Below are 16,155 nucleotides of genomic sequence, written 5' to 3'. Positions count from 1 at the left end.
ATTATACACCTATACTCTGTAAAACTTAATGGTAAACCCTCATTTGCCTAATTAAAACTAAAGTCTCAAAGCCAAAGTTCTCCCAATAGATTACTAACATACAAGATTATTCTGAACATCTTGCTTGTATGGCCGAGGAGGTGACATGATGTCATGCTGACTAGGAGAATGTCATTTTTTTGACTTTCGCTTGTATGTCAAGTTAGTATCTCATGATTTATTGCTGAAAGGTGACTTGGCAACCCTGTGGGATGATAGGAGTTGGCCAGCAATATATAAACGGGTTAGATTTCAGGTCTGTGCTCCACACTGATCTTTCTGTAGCATCCACACACCATGGAACCACCCCAGGTCCTGGATGACAGTCACCCAGACAGGCAACTGTTCCAGTCCTACCTCAAAAATAACTTCTGTCTGCCACAGCTTGGTGAAATGTGGGTGTCTCCCTGACCTCCAACCACAGGGGTCCTCAACACTTAAGACACCTGCTTACCGGATCATGTACATGGCCAAAATGTTGCTGATGTTCTCTCACAATGCAACTGATACTTCTCATTCAAGTCTCCCTAAGTAACCACTTGTTTGATGCAACAAGTGGTTGCGTCAAATTCCAAAGAGAACTAGTGTCATTCTAGCAGAGGTGTAATTTGACCTAGCATCTCATTTTAAGTAAATATTACCAAGTATATCTAATAATTTAGGATGTCATGACTTTGTAATACTAAACTGTCCTTTCTTTAGTTAAGGGTTCAAGCTCAAATGGGCTGGAAAGTCTATTGTTTTTGCTCCAATATTTTTTAGTGTTCTAAAAATGCAATACTGGAGTCTAAACCATACTAGCCGGGGGGGGTGTGCCAGTTTGGTACAAATAGTTATGTTCTATTTTCACATAAGTAGAATACCCAAGGCATTTTCTGTTAAAAGCAGACAACAGGCTGATTCTTACATATTTTGACCTGCTGAGTTCAAGATTTGTTGTTGGCATGCTGTATCTTTGCTCTTTCACCTTCTAATTTGTGTAAAACAAAATGGCTGCCCATTTTGTCAAATTTCCCACAAGTTTACTTGTATTTGCTTTAGAAACAGAAATAAAACTTCTATTCTTGTGTATTTTGACCTGCAGAATTCAAATATTGTTTTTAGCATGCTGTATCTCTACTTGGCATAAAACAAAATGGCCATCTGGTTTTTCACATTTTCACAGTTAAATATATTCTGTCACAGTGCTACATCAACTCTTATTGGAGTAGAAACACTTGATTCAACATGACAGTAAAGCTGAATTCACTCTATAATAGTGTATTTACACTGGGTTCAAATGTTATCCCGGCAGAGTATTATTTTACTCAGCAAAATTTACTGTGTACATTGCAGGATGGTGCAAAAGTCCGTCACAAACTCAAATATGGAAAACAAACAACTGAGAGGATATTGAGTTCTGATGAGATGTCTCTAAACTGGCATAGATCCTTTTACAGTTGGTTCACCAACAAGACAAATATTAGGAGACTAGAGAAAATGTCAGTGTCTCAAGACACAGAGGAACCCATTGGAGGTCCCTCCACTGGTCAAGCTGCAAGACTCAGAAGTGCCTCCAGTACTTTCTAATGGGCCCTGTACGTATATTCTGCTGGGAGGAGAAGGCTAACAAGACTCTGCACAATGTTGAGACCTTCAAGATGAATGAAAAGATACTGAAGGCTGCAGAGTTTGATTGTGATCTGCACATTGATCTTGCTGGTTGTGGTGATCTCATGGCAGCAGAAGAAAAATATTAGAACAGTTTTACCCACATTTGACCTTTAGAGACATGCATATTTATCCAAGAAACGTGCTTCATTTCAAACTATCATTCTTTTTTTTTTTTACTTAATTTTGCTCATCTGCTTGCCTTGGTCAAATTAAAGATGACTTAATTGTTTTTTTACGGGTAACAACAACAGGCAGTCACAAATTAAATTTTTTTTTTGCTAATTATGGGGTGAAGGAGTAGGGATACAGCTTTCCAACAACAATATTTAAATTCAGCAGGTGAAATTACATTGAAATATAAGTTGTATTTTCTCATCCAAACCAAATAGCACCACACTTCTGACAAATTTGATAAAGTGGGCGGCCATTTTGTTTTATGCAAATTAGGAGTGAAGGAGTAAAGACAATTTTTTTCAATTTCAATTTATTTTCATTTATATAGCGCCAAATCACAACAGAGTGGCCTCAAGGCACTTCACACAGGTAAGGTCTAATCTTACTAACCCCCAGAGCAAAAGTGGTAAGGAAAAACTCCCTCTGAGGAAGAAACCTCAAGCAGACTAGACTCAAAGGGGTGACCCTCTGCTTGGGCCATGCTACAAACATAAATTACAGAACAATTCACAGATGAATATACAAGAAATGCTGTTGGTGTGCAGGACTTAACTTGCCAACAACAATAATTGAACTCAACCTTTCAAAATACATATAAATAGATGTTTTATTTTCTCTTCTAATGCAAACAGACTTTTGAAAAGCTTCAGGAAATGATCTTTTTTTTTTCTTTTTTTTTTCTTTTTTTGCTAATTATGGGGTGAAGGAGTAGGGATACAGCTTTCCAACAACAATATTTAAATTCAGCAGGTGAAATTACATAGAAATATAAGTTGTATTTTCTCATCCAAACCAAATAGCACCACACTTCTGACAAATTTGATAAAGTGGGTGGCCATTTTGTTTTATGCAAATTAGGGGTGAAGGGGTAAAGATACAACTTGCCAACATTTGAATTCAGCAGGTCAAAATACAGTGGGGCCAAAAAGTATTTATTCAGCCCCTGATTGTGCAAGTTCTCCTACTTAGAAAGATGAGAGAGGTCTGTAATTTTCATCATACGTATACTTCAACTATGAGAGACAAAATGAGAAAAAAAAAAAATCCAGGAAATCACATTGTAGGATTTTCAAAGAATTTATTTGTAAATTGTAGTGGAAAATAAGTATTTGGTCACCCACAAACAAGCAAGATTTCTGGCTCTCACAGACCTGTAACTTCTTTAAGAAGCTTTTCTGTCCTCCACCTGTTACCTGTATTAATGGTACCTGTTTGAACTCGTTATCTGTATAAAATACACCTATCCACAGCCTCAAACAGACGCCAAACTCAACCATGGCCAAAACCAAAGAGCTGTCGAAGGACACCAGGAAGAAAATTGTAGATGTGCACCAGGCTGGGAAGAGTGAATCTACAATAGTCAAGCAGGTTGGTATGAATAAATCAACTGTGGGAGCAATTGTAAGAAAATGGAAGACATACAAGACCATTGATAATCTCCCTTGATCTGGGGCTCCACGCAAGATGTCATCCTGCGGGGTCAAAATGATCATGAGAACTGTGAACAAATATCCCAGAACCACTCGGAGGGACCTAATGAATGACCTGCAGAGAGCTGGGACCAAAGTAACAAAGGCAACACACTACACAGAGAGGGACTCAAATCCTGCAGTGCCAGGCGTGTCTCCCTGCTTAAGCCAGTACATGTCCAGGCCCATCAGACGTTTGCCAGAGAGCATATGAATGATCCAGAAGAACATTGGGAGAATATCATGTGGTCAGATGAAATCAAAATAGAAATTTTTAGTAAAAACTTAACTCATTGTGTTTGGAGGAAGAAGAATGCTGAGTTGCATTCCAAGAACACCATATCTACTGTGAAGCATGGGGGTGGAAACATCTTGCTTTGGGGCTGTTTTTCTGCAAAGGGAACAGGACAACTGATCCATGTTAAGGGAAGAATGAACGTGCCCATATATCATGAGATTTTAAGCCAAAACCTCCTTCCATCAGTGAGAGCTTTGAAGATGCAACATGGCTGGGTCTTCCAGCATGACAGTGATCCCAAACACACCGCTCGGGCAACGAAGGAGTGGCTCCGTAAAAAGCATTTCAAGGTTCTGGAATGGCCAAGCCAGTCTCCAGACCCAAACCCCATAGAAAATTTGTGGAGGGAGTTGAAAGTCCATGTTGCCCAGCGACACCCCCAAAACATCACTGCTCTAGAGGAGATCTGCATGGAGGAATGGGCCAAAATACCAACTACAGTGTGTGCAAACCTGGTGAAGACTTACAGGAAACGTTTGACCTCTGTCATTGCCAACAAAGATGATGTTACAAAGTATTGAGTTGAACTTTTGTTTTTGAACAAATACTTATTTTCCACCATAATTTACAAATAAATACTTTAAAAATCCTACAATGTGATTTCCTGGATTTTTTTTCCCCTCATTTTTGTCTCTTGTAATTGAAGTGTACCTATGTTGAAAATTACAGACCTCTCTCATCTTTCTAAGTAGGAGAACTTGCACAATCAGGGGCTGACTAAATACTTTTTTGCCCCACTGTACATAGAAAAGGATGTTTAGTTTGCTTTTATAGTACATATACAACCAATATTGTGGAAATTTTGATGTAACTGGTGGCCATTTTGCTTTATGCAAATTAGGGGTTTAAGGGGTAAAGATACAGCATACCAAGAGCAATGTTTGAACTCGGCAGGTCAAAATGCATAGGAATCAGTCTGTTGTGTGCTTTTAACAGAAAATGCCTTGCGCACTTTATACAAGGTTCTTTTCTAAAAATGGAATCTTACTACAAACCCCTGCACGTAACTAACTGGTTTACAAAAAATTTAAATAAATCTACCTATAAGGGGCACTATAGCAGCATGTTTACATTTTGGGCTATCACTCCCTAACTGTACATCCAGAGCACCAGTGTTCTGTCAAGATAAGCTCCCCGTAGCATAAAGTGACAGTTACGTGTGTCAAGTTGAGCTCCCCGTCATCTAAAAACAATATTCTGCTGTAATGACAGCGTGTACATGGAAGTCTTTACTTTTTGAAATTGAAAAGACACTTATTACTGTATTTTTATGTAAAGACAAAACTTACGTGGGTTTTTCTTCAGTAGAGGAGCTCAAGTCGATGGGTGAGGTATCCCGTTGAGATGAACTCCACCGCAAAGCTCAGCTTGATGGGTGGCGAGAATATTTTTTGTATGATACTTATGGCATTATGTAAAGTTTGCAGCCAATCAGAAAGTCAGTACCCACTATTGTCATTCACACGATTAGCATATGATTAGCATAACAATGCGAACGCGCAAAAAGGTGAACAAACACTGGCCACCACTTCAAATTGTGCCAATGCAATGGATCTGGGGAAAATGTACCGATAAATAAATGTGTCCTTATTCTACAGATTGCAATGCTTTATGCTACTGCTGTTGTCAACATGTTGAAGTTTCTTGGCACTTGTTAAAATTATGTCCATAGGTGCTTTTGATGTCTACATTATGAAACAACATGACACCATAAGTGGGTTCATTATGCGCTTCAAAATTCTGGTAGAATGGAACAATCCCGAAATTTTTTCCTGCTTGCTCACAAAAAGCAGATGATTTAACAACTAAAACTTTTTTCTGGAGTGATAAGCGAGTTTAAAATTTGAAACACACAAGAAGTCAGATTATTCCAGGTGTTTGTCATAAAATACTCCAAAAGATCAGACGCCTCTGTTGCAGCAGACACTCTGACTGAAACTCTCGTTGGATTTAATATTGTATGCTAACAGTGTTAGCACTTTTAGCAGCTGTTGGTAGCTTCACCCGTTAGCTCCTTAATGTATGATTACTGGAAAAATATGTGCCTCATAACTTTTAATGTACATAACAAAGCAAACCATTAAGAGAACCACCACGCAGTCCCCAAAAATATGTTTTAATAAACACCCAAACCCAGGTTTGGTGTAGCCCAACAACCAGCCTGAATTAGGCGAGATACTGGCCTCTAGAGGTGGGCGGATCGATCCTAATATCGATACCAACGCTGGTATTGATATTAAACGATCTCAAGCTTTTTTCTCTCCCGCACGCACTGACTGCTGCACACGCAGATTCATCAAAGTCTAGTCTCTATAAGAGCAGCGCTGCATTGTGTCACACAACACGGAGCAGCGCATCCTTGTATTGTGGTTTGTCAGCCCTCTACCTCAGGAGATTTTGTTTTAAGTTGTGTTGAGTGATTTTTTTTTTAGACAAAAATGTTGATTGTGATAATAAAGTATTTTGTTGTTACGTACAATGTTTGGCAAAATTCTATCCTAGGTCTTTTGGATCCTCTGGATCTATGAAGCTTAAATATGAAAAAGTATTGGCATCGGTATCGATATCGGCGATCCTGGGCCTGTATTTACTTGGTATCAGATCAATACCAAAATTCCCGGTATCACCCACCTCTACTGGCCTCTTTGTCCTAGCCTGTGATTGGTTGTCAGCTGAGACACTGGTCAGCTTCACTTTGGTGTGGCACGAGCACTGCTCTCCTACTGGTCGTTTAGGAGTGGGAATTCCCACTCCTAAATGAAGGCCAGTATCTGGCCTAATTCAGGCTGGTTGTCGGGCTAGGTTTGGTGGTTTGGACTTCATAGAGAGGTGTGTCCGGCGTCTTTTGTTAAACGTAGAGCCACGCACGCTCCACCTCTTTTCATGCATTAATAAGGTTCTGACTTTCTGATTGTCTGATAAATGTACATAATGCCAAAAGTATCTTACAAAAAATATCCATGCCAACAGGTGAAAAGTCCAGGGTACAGAAAGATGCGCGCATGCATTTGCATACGGAGTTGCGCGGTGGAGCTCATCTCAACACGTAGTTCATCTCATCGGAACACCGGCTCTGCGTACATTGCACATTCAAGTGCCTTATATGGACGCATTCACTGGCTCGAGCTGAATCGCATAGGTTAGGCCACGCCCATTTACACCTAGATAGTTTTTCAGAAACTATCAAAATATGCAAAGCTTACTTTCTGAGACGCAACCTAGGCTGTTGCTCTGATCAACACCAAACATTGCACACGGAGTCTATTGGACCTCAGAAGCTTAAGTTATTAAAATTAGCTTGATGAGCCTTAGCCAGCCTGAGAAATAAAAGACAAACTTCCTGTTAAAAACACATGACTTGGGAAGTTGAACTCATCTTCATAATGGTAACTCCAATATGGATGAAACTCACTTGTTTCATGCACAGTGGTTACAGAGGCTACCTGATTAAAAATAGTTTTGACTGGACACTAAAGGACGCCAACAATTTCGAAAGATTTGAAAGATTCGAAAGATATCCCCAAGGGTAATCTTGGGGATATTGTGATATAGGCCACATTTCTTTTTTTCTGTTTTTATGCAGTATTCCAATATATGTAAAACCTTTGAAATCTATCTCACCCCAGGCCATCAGTTTGATCAACACCAATTTTTGCAAGTCCAATCAATGAACCATTTAGAGCTTCAGTTATTAAAAGGAGCATGATAGCTTAAAAGGTACCAACTTTATGAAGGAGATGACAGTTGCAAAGACATATCTTTGCAACAGTACCTCCTATAAACATGAAACTTACCACAAGGATACAGAAGAATGAGCAAAGGCTGTGTACTAAATATGGTAAACATATGTCCCTAGGGGGGCTAAAAGTGTAAAAAGAATAATCTGGAAAACAGACATGGAATTGCATGAAATTCACCTGGTATGATCTGGGATCATGTCTGAGTTGAACTCTACAATTTGGTAATGATTGCACAAAGTGGGCATGCTTCATTATGCAAATTACACTCAAAAATATCTCTTTTTCTTGCTGTCATCAAAATACCTAAGCAAGTGTTTTCCCCTTTCATATGGCTAGCATACTGGCATAGTATGTTACTATGCTTTTTACAGTTTTAAATCCATTTTAGGAAACGGAGCGGGCCGCAGCCTCAACTTTATCTCGGGGAGGTGATGGTCTAGTGGTTAAGGTGTCGGGCTTGAGTCCAGAAGATCATGGGTTCAAATCCCTGCCTGACTGGAAAATCACTAAGGGCCCTTGGGCAAGGTCTTTAATCCCCTATTGCTCCCGGTGTGTAGTGAGCACCTTGTATGGCAGCACCCTGACATCGGGGTGAATGTGAGGTATAATTGTAAAGTGCTTTGAGTGTCTGATGCAGATGGAAAAGCACTATATAGATGCAGTCCATTTACCATTTATCTCAATTATGGGTCTTTTAGTGAAACTTATGGCTAGTGGCCTGTGATCACCTTAGTATTTCTTCTGTTTTTCTTGTTGCTTAATGCTGACAAATTATATTGTATTTATTGTCTTTCTGATGCCTGATTGTTTTTTTTCTCTCTGTTTGAGGTGCAGCTCAACCCAGAAATGGGTGTGGCGTCTGTTTTTGCAACCCTCCTGTCCTGTGCACCGGCAACATCCATCCATTTTCTTCCGCTTTATCCGGAGTCGGGTTGCGGGGGCAGCAACTCAAGCAAAGCCGCCCAGACCTCCCGATCCACACACACCTCCCCCAGCTCCTCCGGGGGAACCCCAAGGCATTCCCAAGCCAGCTGAGAGATGTAGTCTCTCCAGCGTGTCCTGGGTCTTCCCTGGGGCCTCCTTCCAGTGGGACGTGCCCGGAACACCTCTCCAGCAAGGCGTCCAGGGGGCATCCGGAAAAGATGCCCGAGCCACCTCAACTGACTCCTTTTGACGTGGAGGAGCAGCGGCTCGACTCCGAGCTCCTCCCGAGTGACCGAGCTCCTCACCCTATCTCTAAGGGAGCACCCAGCCACCCTGCGGAGGAAACTCATCTTGGCCGCTTGTATTCGCGATCTCGTTCTTTCGGTCATGAGCCAAATCTCATGACCATAGGTGAGGATCGGAACGTAGATCGATCGGTAAATGGAGCGCTTTGCCCCCCTACTCAGCTCTCTCTTCACCACGACGGTCCGATACAGCGACCGCATCACTGCAGATGCTGCACCGATCCGTCTATCGATCTCACGCTCCATCCGTCCCTCACTCGTGAACAAGACCCCGAGATACTTAAACTCCTACACTTGAGGCAAGGACACTCCACCGACCTGAAGAGGGCAAAGCACCTTTTTCCGGTCGAGAACCATGGCCTCGGATTTGGAGGTGCTGATTTTCATCCCGGATGCTTCACACTCGGCTGCAAACCACCCCAGTGCACGCTGAAGGTCCTGATTTGATGAAGCCAACAGAACCTGGCAACATTTCCTGTATATTCGTTTTGTGAATTGTTTTGTAAATTGTGTCGGTAGCATGGCCCAAGCAGAGGGTCACCCCTTTGAGTCTGGTCTGCTTGAGGTTTCTTCCTCAAATCATCCGAGGGAGTTTTTCCTTATGAGACCTTACTTGTGTGAAGCGCCTTGAGGCAACTTTGTTGTGATTTTGCTCTATATAAGGGTGATTCTTTAACTACGGGCACTATTGGCCTTGTAAATGTAATTTCCACCACACCATTGCCTTACAATATAAAGCGCCTTGGGGCAACTGTTTGTTGTGATTTGGCGCTATATACATGTGCTCTGATGTCACTGTTTATCTCCATAGAAACTACCCAAACAATCTTTCATACAAACTGTTTAAAGGGACATTACAGTGTTGTGGTGGAAATTACGGAAATAGTGTGGGACAACTACATTTTGTTTAAAAAAATCACAACAGTTGTATGACATTGAATACCCCAATTATGTTTTGATTATTTTACTGATATTTTATTCAGAGCTATTTTAAAACATTAGAAAAAACGTTTCTTTACCATTCATTTTTATCATTGAAGATCAAAAGTCTGGGTGTGGGACAAGCACAAAATGGCAATATTTGCATATAATGATGCTGAGAAAAGGTGAAAAAGTCATCATAGACTACTAGAACAAACTTCTTAACACACTTTAATTGTAAAGATAACTATAAAAGTGTGAAATTTCCCCTTTTTTCTGTTTTTCATACAATATGATTAAAGGACATAAGTGCCCGTAGTCTAAGAATCACCCATAAATGAAAAGAAACTGAATTTTTTTCTGACCACTGTTGCCAATGTGTTTGCTCAAGGAATGGATTTATTAACTCGTAATTAATCTTAAAGCGTAGTACTAGTGACCAGCACTGACTTTTATCGTTCCAACCGCAGTCACTCAACTTGCAGCAGAGCGTACCACAATACACGCACAGGGTGCATGTATGTTTAACACCATGTTATTACAAACTCCTGTTATAAATAATATCTAGTAAGTCACTACTACATGAAAACATCTATTACAACGTGTACGACGGCGTACTACATCTGAAACGTTATTTTATTCGTCCCTGACACCCCCCGAGTCCACACAAAGTGGATCCTTCCAGATGGCTGCCCACGTGACTTTTTCCGTCTCGCCATTTTCCTCTCCTGCACCGGTGCGCTTTGGTGGCAGCGGCGTTGTCGCCTCCCTCCGTGTTTTGATCTGCCCGAAACTGACGGCGGAAAAAAGGGGAGAGCTTTAGAAAGAAAAATCAATCAGGCCTTGCAACTGCGTCGTTCGGAGAAAAGACCGGAGATGAATTCCGAGGGCAGCCCCGAGTACTCGCCTTTCTTCGCCGTGATGGGAGCCTCCGCGGCCATGATCTTCAGCGGTAACTATCACACCAGCATCATCTCCTTTCAGGCGTTTTAGGCTTTAACGCAGGTTTTGACGTGGTCAGTGGTGCTTAGAGCTGCTGGTTGCTTGGTGTTAGCTGCTCCTGTCGGGGATGCTGGACGAGGTTAGCGCTGACATCAGGCTAGCTGCTCTGAGCCGGTGTTACAACGAAACCTGTGACCGTGCGGATTCTGTAACCCTTCCCACACTGTGCACCAAAAGGAAAAATGCGTTGGCTTATGTATAAGTTTTCGAAACGCAGTTGTAAACAAACTGTTGCTGTGACATTGATCTGAGCGAGGTCACAAAGCGCGATGGGCAACAGAATTGGATGTAACGTCGGGTTATTTCTGCTGTGCTGGTTTTCTGGTGGATGCTGCTGCTTGGTGACGCAGGCAGATGTCACACCATGCTTCCTCATTGGTCTGAAGAGGAGATCCAGACCATCTTCCAAAGATGTGGGGAGTGAGGGGTGAATCCGCACGTCATTGTAACTGGAAAGCCACTCTAAATCAGAATGTTGACTGCTTCCAGATTGTCATTCTCACAATGATTTGCACATTTTGCCAGTTTTATGTTAGTGTAAAATGGGGTGGGGCGGTATCTAAAAATAGCAACGTGTCCCTTTGAACACTGTCATTAAAAATCAGCCGTGTAATGCGTGCTGTTTAAAATAAATGCCTGATGTCCAGCAGCAGCACCATTGCTCGTGTTTGAAGTTGAAATAAAGAACCTGTCAGAAAACCTCATCCTTGCCAGAGCATGGAGCAGACCAGATTGGCACAATTGTGAACAAACATAGAAAAGCTATTTTAAAAAAAACTAAAGCATCACTACATCTCACTCCGCTTTTGCATACCTGAGCCGTACTGGACTTTCATCTGAACTTAAGATGCACCGTGTGAGTGCGTGGTTCAGAGCTGCAGCCATCGTTCATAAGAAACCTCATTTTAGCACCATAGATTCCCATGTTAAAATGTGGATAATCTGAGATGACTGTATGCAATAGAAATCCGTCACCTCATGAAATAACTTGTTGTGGTTGACGCTGGCACCGAGACCCTCACGCCACTTACAGCTTCTCCAAATCCTCCACCTGATCCAAATTACAACCTGCCTGTTCAGGAGGTTTTTTTTCTGTGAACAGCAGCACTTACCTGGAGATGGCAAAAGTGAAGTCGAAAAGTACATCTCCAAAACTGATGTCACCTCATTTTGGGAAAAACAAACAAAAAGACGCTCTACATCCTTTCTGCACCTGGTTAAAGTAGCTTCCACTGTGTTCAGCACCCCACGCGGCTCCGCATGCCCGAGTGTTCTCTGCTGCTTGTCTGTTTTTCTTTTTGAAAGTGAGCAGTGACTGTTTGCATTGGAGTGGAGTGAAAATTTACCAGCATGAGGGGCGATTACAAGCAGAGTGTTCTTCAGTGACTGTGAGGGGCAGAGCAGGTGGAGTGCAGCTCCGTGAGCGATGAGCAGAAATGATCATCGTTGTACTTCGCTCATATGCTCTGGGTCAGCGACAGCATCAGTTGCACGTTTTGAAGTAATGCATAAATGTGTGCTCAGTCATGACAGGCACATCGTCATGCATTTTTACTCTGCAGCACCCCTCAGCAAAAATATGTTCCCATGTGCATTACATGCAGTGATAAGACAACATAACAAAAACAGATTGCAATTTTATGCATGGATGGGTATTAAACTGTGATTCTTTGATAATTTTTTTGTGTGAATGGAGCTACTTTGCTAGCTTGTTATTGAAACAACCAACATGCATGTGAATGCACATACAGACCCTGTGCCGAATAAATATGAAAAGTCATAAATTTTACATTTTTGAACTGTCCAGCAGGTGCCAGTGTTCAGTCTTTCAAAGGTCTTGAAACATTTCAGAACAGTGTTTCGAGTTGGCCATGAGTATTTTGCAGTACAGGTGAACAATTTTGGCATATTTTTATCTGTTTAGTTCCATTGTTACTTTTCCCTTCAGTTACATATTTCATCCCATAGTTGGACACGCAGCATGCATCGTGTTTCTCCCTGTGGTTGCTATCTCGACTCGCTGAATTTTGCTGCTTTTGGCAAATAAAATAGTCGTGATTCAGTTTCTGGCAAAGTGTTCCGTTAGAGCTGACCAACATTAAGTCTGTATGACCACTGATTCTAGAAGTGTTGCATAAAGTCCATACATGGTAAATGGACTGCATTTATATAACACTTTTCCATCTGCATCAGATGGACAAAGCGCTTTACAATAATGCCTCACATTCACCCCAATGTCAGAGTGCTGCCATACAAGGCGCTCACTACACACCAGGAGCAACAAGGGATTAACCCGTTTTGTCCCACTGGCAACAATTGTTGCCGAAGTGTATCACTGTCATTTTCTACTCACAATAAAAGATCTCAAAGGTACTAATGCAACCTTTTCCACTTATAAAAAAAAAATCTGGGCATAAACGGGTTAAGGACCTTTCCCATGAGCCCTTATTGATTTTCTGGTCAGGCTGGGATTCGAACCAGTGATCCTCTGTTCTCAAGCCCAACGGTTAATCACTAGACCATCACCTCCCCTGGCGTACATGGTACCTCTGAGTTTTGTATGCATCTTTGAAGCAATTTGGTTGGTATTTCTGTCATGCAATAGTCCAGTCATAGTTACACTATTGGAAATGAGTGTTTGCAGCTCTACTCTTTGGTAGGCAGCTTGCTGGTAAACTCTGTCCTTTGTCTGAGTAAAATGTGGAGGCATTAGTGCCCTAGTGAGAGTACTTCCTGTGGCATTTAAACTGACAGAAATTACAAAAAGGAGTGCTGTTTGTAGCCTGTGAATAGTTTTCTGGGACGAGAGCTCAGCTTTTTTTATTTTTATTTTATTTTTTTTAAACAATGCTTATAAACAGTTGCTTCTATGCTAAAGGCTTCATCCTCCATCCATCAGTGTGCACACAGCAGGGAGAGAGAAGTGTTGTACAGTTGATGTATTTATTATTAATTTGCATCCACTGGGTCTTTACAGTAACATCTTGTGTCTGGACACTAGAGTTATGTTTTGTTTGTGGCCAGAAAACCTGTATTAATGATACAGTAATTGGTCTACAATGTACAGTATGGACTGGAGTCGCAATTAATAATTGATTGTTTTTAGTCTTTTTTAATGTCCAAATTGTCTGATTTCAGCTTCTTAAATCTCAACTATTGTCTGCTTTCTTTAGTCAGACAGTAAAATGAATATTTGGGTTGTGAACAAAACAAGACATTTGAGGACATCATCCTGGGCTTTGGGAAACACAGATCAATATTTCTCACATTTTATGGACCAAACAACTAATCAGTAAATTATTACACCTCGAGTAATTATAGCAGTGTTGATTTTTGTTTTTGGGAGGGCTTTAGTATGATGCATATTTTATATGTACGAGTGTTTCACATTTGATGTAAGAATGTCTCAGAATGTTACTTTGACTCTGGCAGTGTTGCCAGATTTCTTAAGTAAACCTCAGTCATTATTTCAGGTAAATTCCGATTGCAATACACGTCCCACATTATTGTAAACTGACATGCAGTTTACTAGAATCATTCAACTTGACTGATTTTGAATCTTCTTTGGTTTAAATCATTTGGCTGCTGAATTAACCAGAATTCTCTGGTGTCTTACGCAGCATTAGGAGCTGCATATGGGACGGCGAAGAGTGGCACAGGTATCGCCGCAATGTCTGTGATGCGGCCAGAGCTCATCATGAAGTCCATCATCCCTGTAGTCATGGCCGGTATCATCGCCATCTATGGGCTGGTAGTGGCTGTGCTGATAGCAAACGACATATCCGAGAAAGTTCCCCTTTACAAGTAAGATTAGACGCACCTCATTACAGACATGCCACAAAATAAATACTATTCACACATGGTCGTAATTACATTGATGCCAAAGAGTTTGAGTGTAATGAACTGAGTTTAGAGTCACATTGATTTGTGACATCATGTAAGGTGTCATAAAGGGATCATCATGCTTTTTTTCTTCTTTTTTCCATTTCTGTCTGTCAGGAGTTTTCTGCATCTGGGTGCTGGTCTGAGCGTTGGCCTGAGTGGTTTGGCAGCCGGCTTCGCCATCGGCATCGTGGGTGACGCTGGCGTGAGGGGCACTGCCCAGCAGCCCCGGCTTTTTGTGGGCATGATCTTGATTCTGATCTTTGCTGAGGTGCTGGGGCTTTACGGCCTTATTGTGGCTCTCATCCTGTCCACAAAATAAGTATCTGCATCCAGCAGCATGTCATTCATTCCACATCAAAGCAGCAAGAACAAATAGGAGACTGCCACCTATTTCCATGACACCCTGTGGGTCTGACAGGATGGGATGGCAACAGAAACATGTCAGTCGACTTAACTGCTCTCTTCCCAGTTGATGTGATCAGTTCATATTATTTAAAGCCATCCAGTTGTGTCAGGTCCTGTACGTACTGAAAGGGCATGAAGATACATTTGGTTGTTGTGGGATGACGTGTGGACAGTCTGCCTGATTGTTGTCTGATCTTAAACCTGTACAGTGCTCCAGAGTCCGCCCCCTCGGTAAACGTAGTAACCAGTCTGTGCTGTGAATGTGAGTATCAACAATTCCACTCTCCATTTACCTCTCTTTTTGTTGTTGTTTGTTACTCTGTTTCTCAAAAACTGTTTAAGAATTGTGACTACTATATTTATTTATTTATTTATTTCATGTTCTGTTTTGGGAGAATCTTTGAATAGCACTGATGAGGAGCTATCAATTTGTTTTCACTGTTTATTGAACGCTTTTAGGATTTTGACTTTATGAAACTGTTTAAATGGAATACTGTTACCCCATATAAATATAGAAATTATCTGTGTATAGTTAGATTAATTGCACTGTGGATCTATGTTCTAAGTGCTTGGAGTTCCTCTGGGTGTAGTGTGATCATTAATGGAGGATATCCACATACTGATGTAAATGTGTTTGTATATGAGTGAATGACCTGCGTGCATAAGGTGTGCAAGTGGATGTGTTGAATATGACATTTTCAAACACTAGTATCATTTCACTGTAGTGCTGCTGTTTTTTGTTGTTTTTATTTAATTTATTTATTTAAGGTGCAAGCTCACTGTTCAGCCATGCCTGTCAGATTTCGAATAAAACACAACCTCCTCCAGAATCTTTGTTGAGATTTTTATGTCTATGGTTAACAGAACTGTAAAAAGAAATTTTAAATTTTTACTTATACATGGAGACCAAATGATCTTTTTAGTCACTGAAAGCCTGCATCTACACACATCACATCTGAGATGGTTGCACAGTGGTAATCCATTATGTCAGGAGACTGCAGATAGGACAGTCAGATTTACTTGCAGTTGGCATGCCAGTTTTAAAGTGTATTATTATATTGCTATGATGCTACGAGTGCTCTTGATGATGCGGTGTGATGCAGTGCTATCATGAGGCAGCTGAAAGTGATTGGGATGTAAATTTTGAAGTCAGTTTCATAAGCTTTCTAAACAAGAGTCATCAGGAGAGGACATATACCCCCACCCCCCCAACAATCAGTAATACAAAGTGTCAGGGATCACACAAGTACACCCTGATGCAAAATTGAAATTGGTCAACTGGTTTTTGAGATATTACATTAACAAGGGTGGCAATGACTATCTTGAATATCTTACTGTGA

At 41.2% G+C, this 16,155-nt stretch overlaps 1 protein-coding gene across 1 annotated transcript; it reads left to right on the top strand.

The window, feature by feature from the left end:
* The first annotated feature begins 10,258 nt into the window (after positions 1-10,258).
* Positions 10,259-15,645, top strand: atp6v0ca (ATPase H+ transporting V0 subunit ca). The gene is made up of 3 exons (XM_034190118.1): positions 10,259-10,475; positions 14,146-14,329; positions 14,525-15,645. Exons 1-3 carry the CDS (start codon positions 10,400-10,402, stop codon positions 14,727-14,729), a joined length of 465 nt encoding a protein of 154 aa, XP_034046009.1. The 5' UTR covers positions 10,259-10,399; the 3' UTR covers positions 14,730-15,645.
* The last annotated feature ends 510 nt before the right edge of the window (positions 15,646-16,155 follow it).

This window comes from Thalassophryne amazonica, chromosome 16 (assembly GCF_902500255.1).
Source record: "Thalassophryne amazonica chromosome 16, fThaAma1.1, whole genome shotgun sequence".
Lineage (NCBI taxonomy): Eukaryota > Metazoa > Chordata > Actinopteri > Batrachoidiformes > Batrachoididae > Thalassophryne > Thalassophryne amazonica.
This window is presented reverse-complemented; position numbering and strand designations above follow the sequence as displayed.

Bases quoted from the DNA above. Each gene is read 5' to 3' on its own strand.
- atp6v0ca (XM_034190118.1), top strand. From the start codon at position 10,400: ATGAATTCCGAGGGCAGCCCCGAGTACTCGCCTTTCTTCGCCGTGATG. The intron at 10,476-14,145 runs GTAACTATCACA...TGTCTTACGCAG, and splicing joins CGCGGCCATGATCTTCAGCG to CATTAGGAGCTGCATATGGG. The intron at 14,330-14,524 runs GTAAGATTAGAC...TCTGTCTGTCAG, and splicing joins GAGAAAGTTCCCCTTTACAA to GAGTTTTCTGCATCTGGGTG.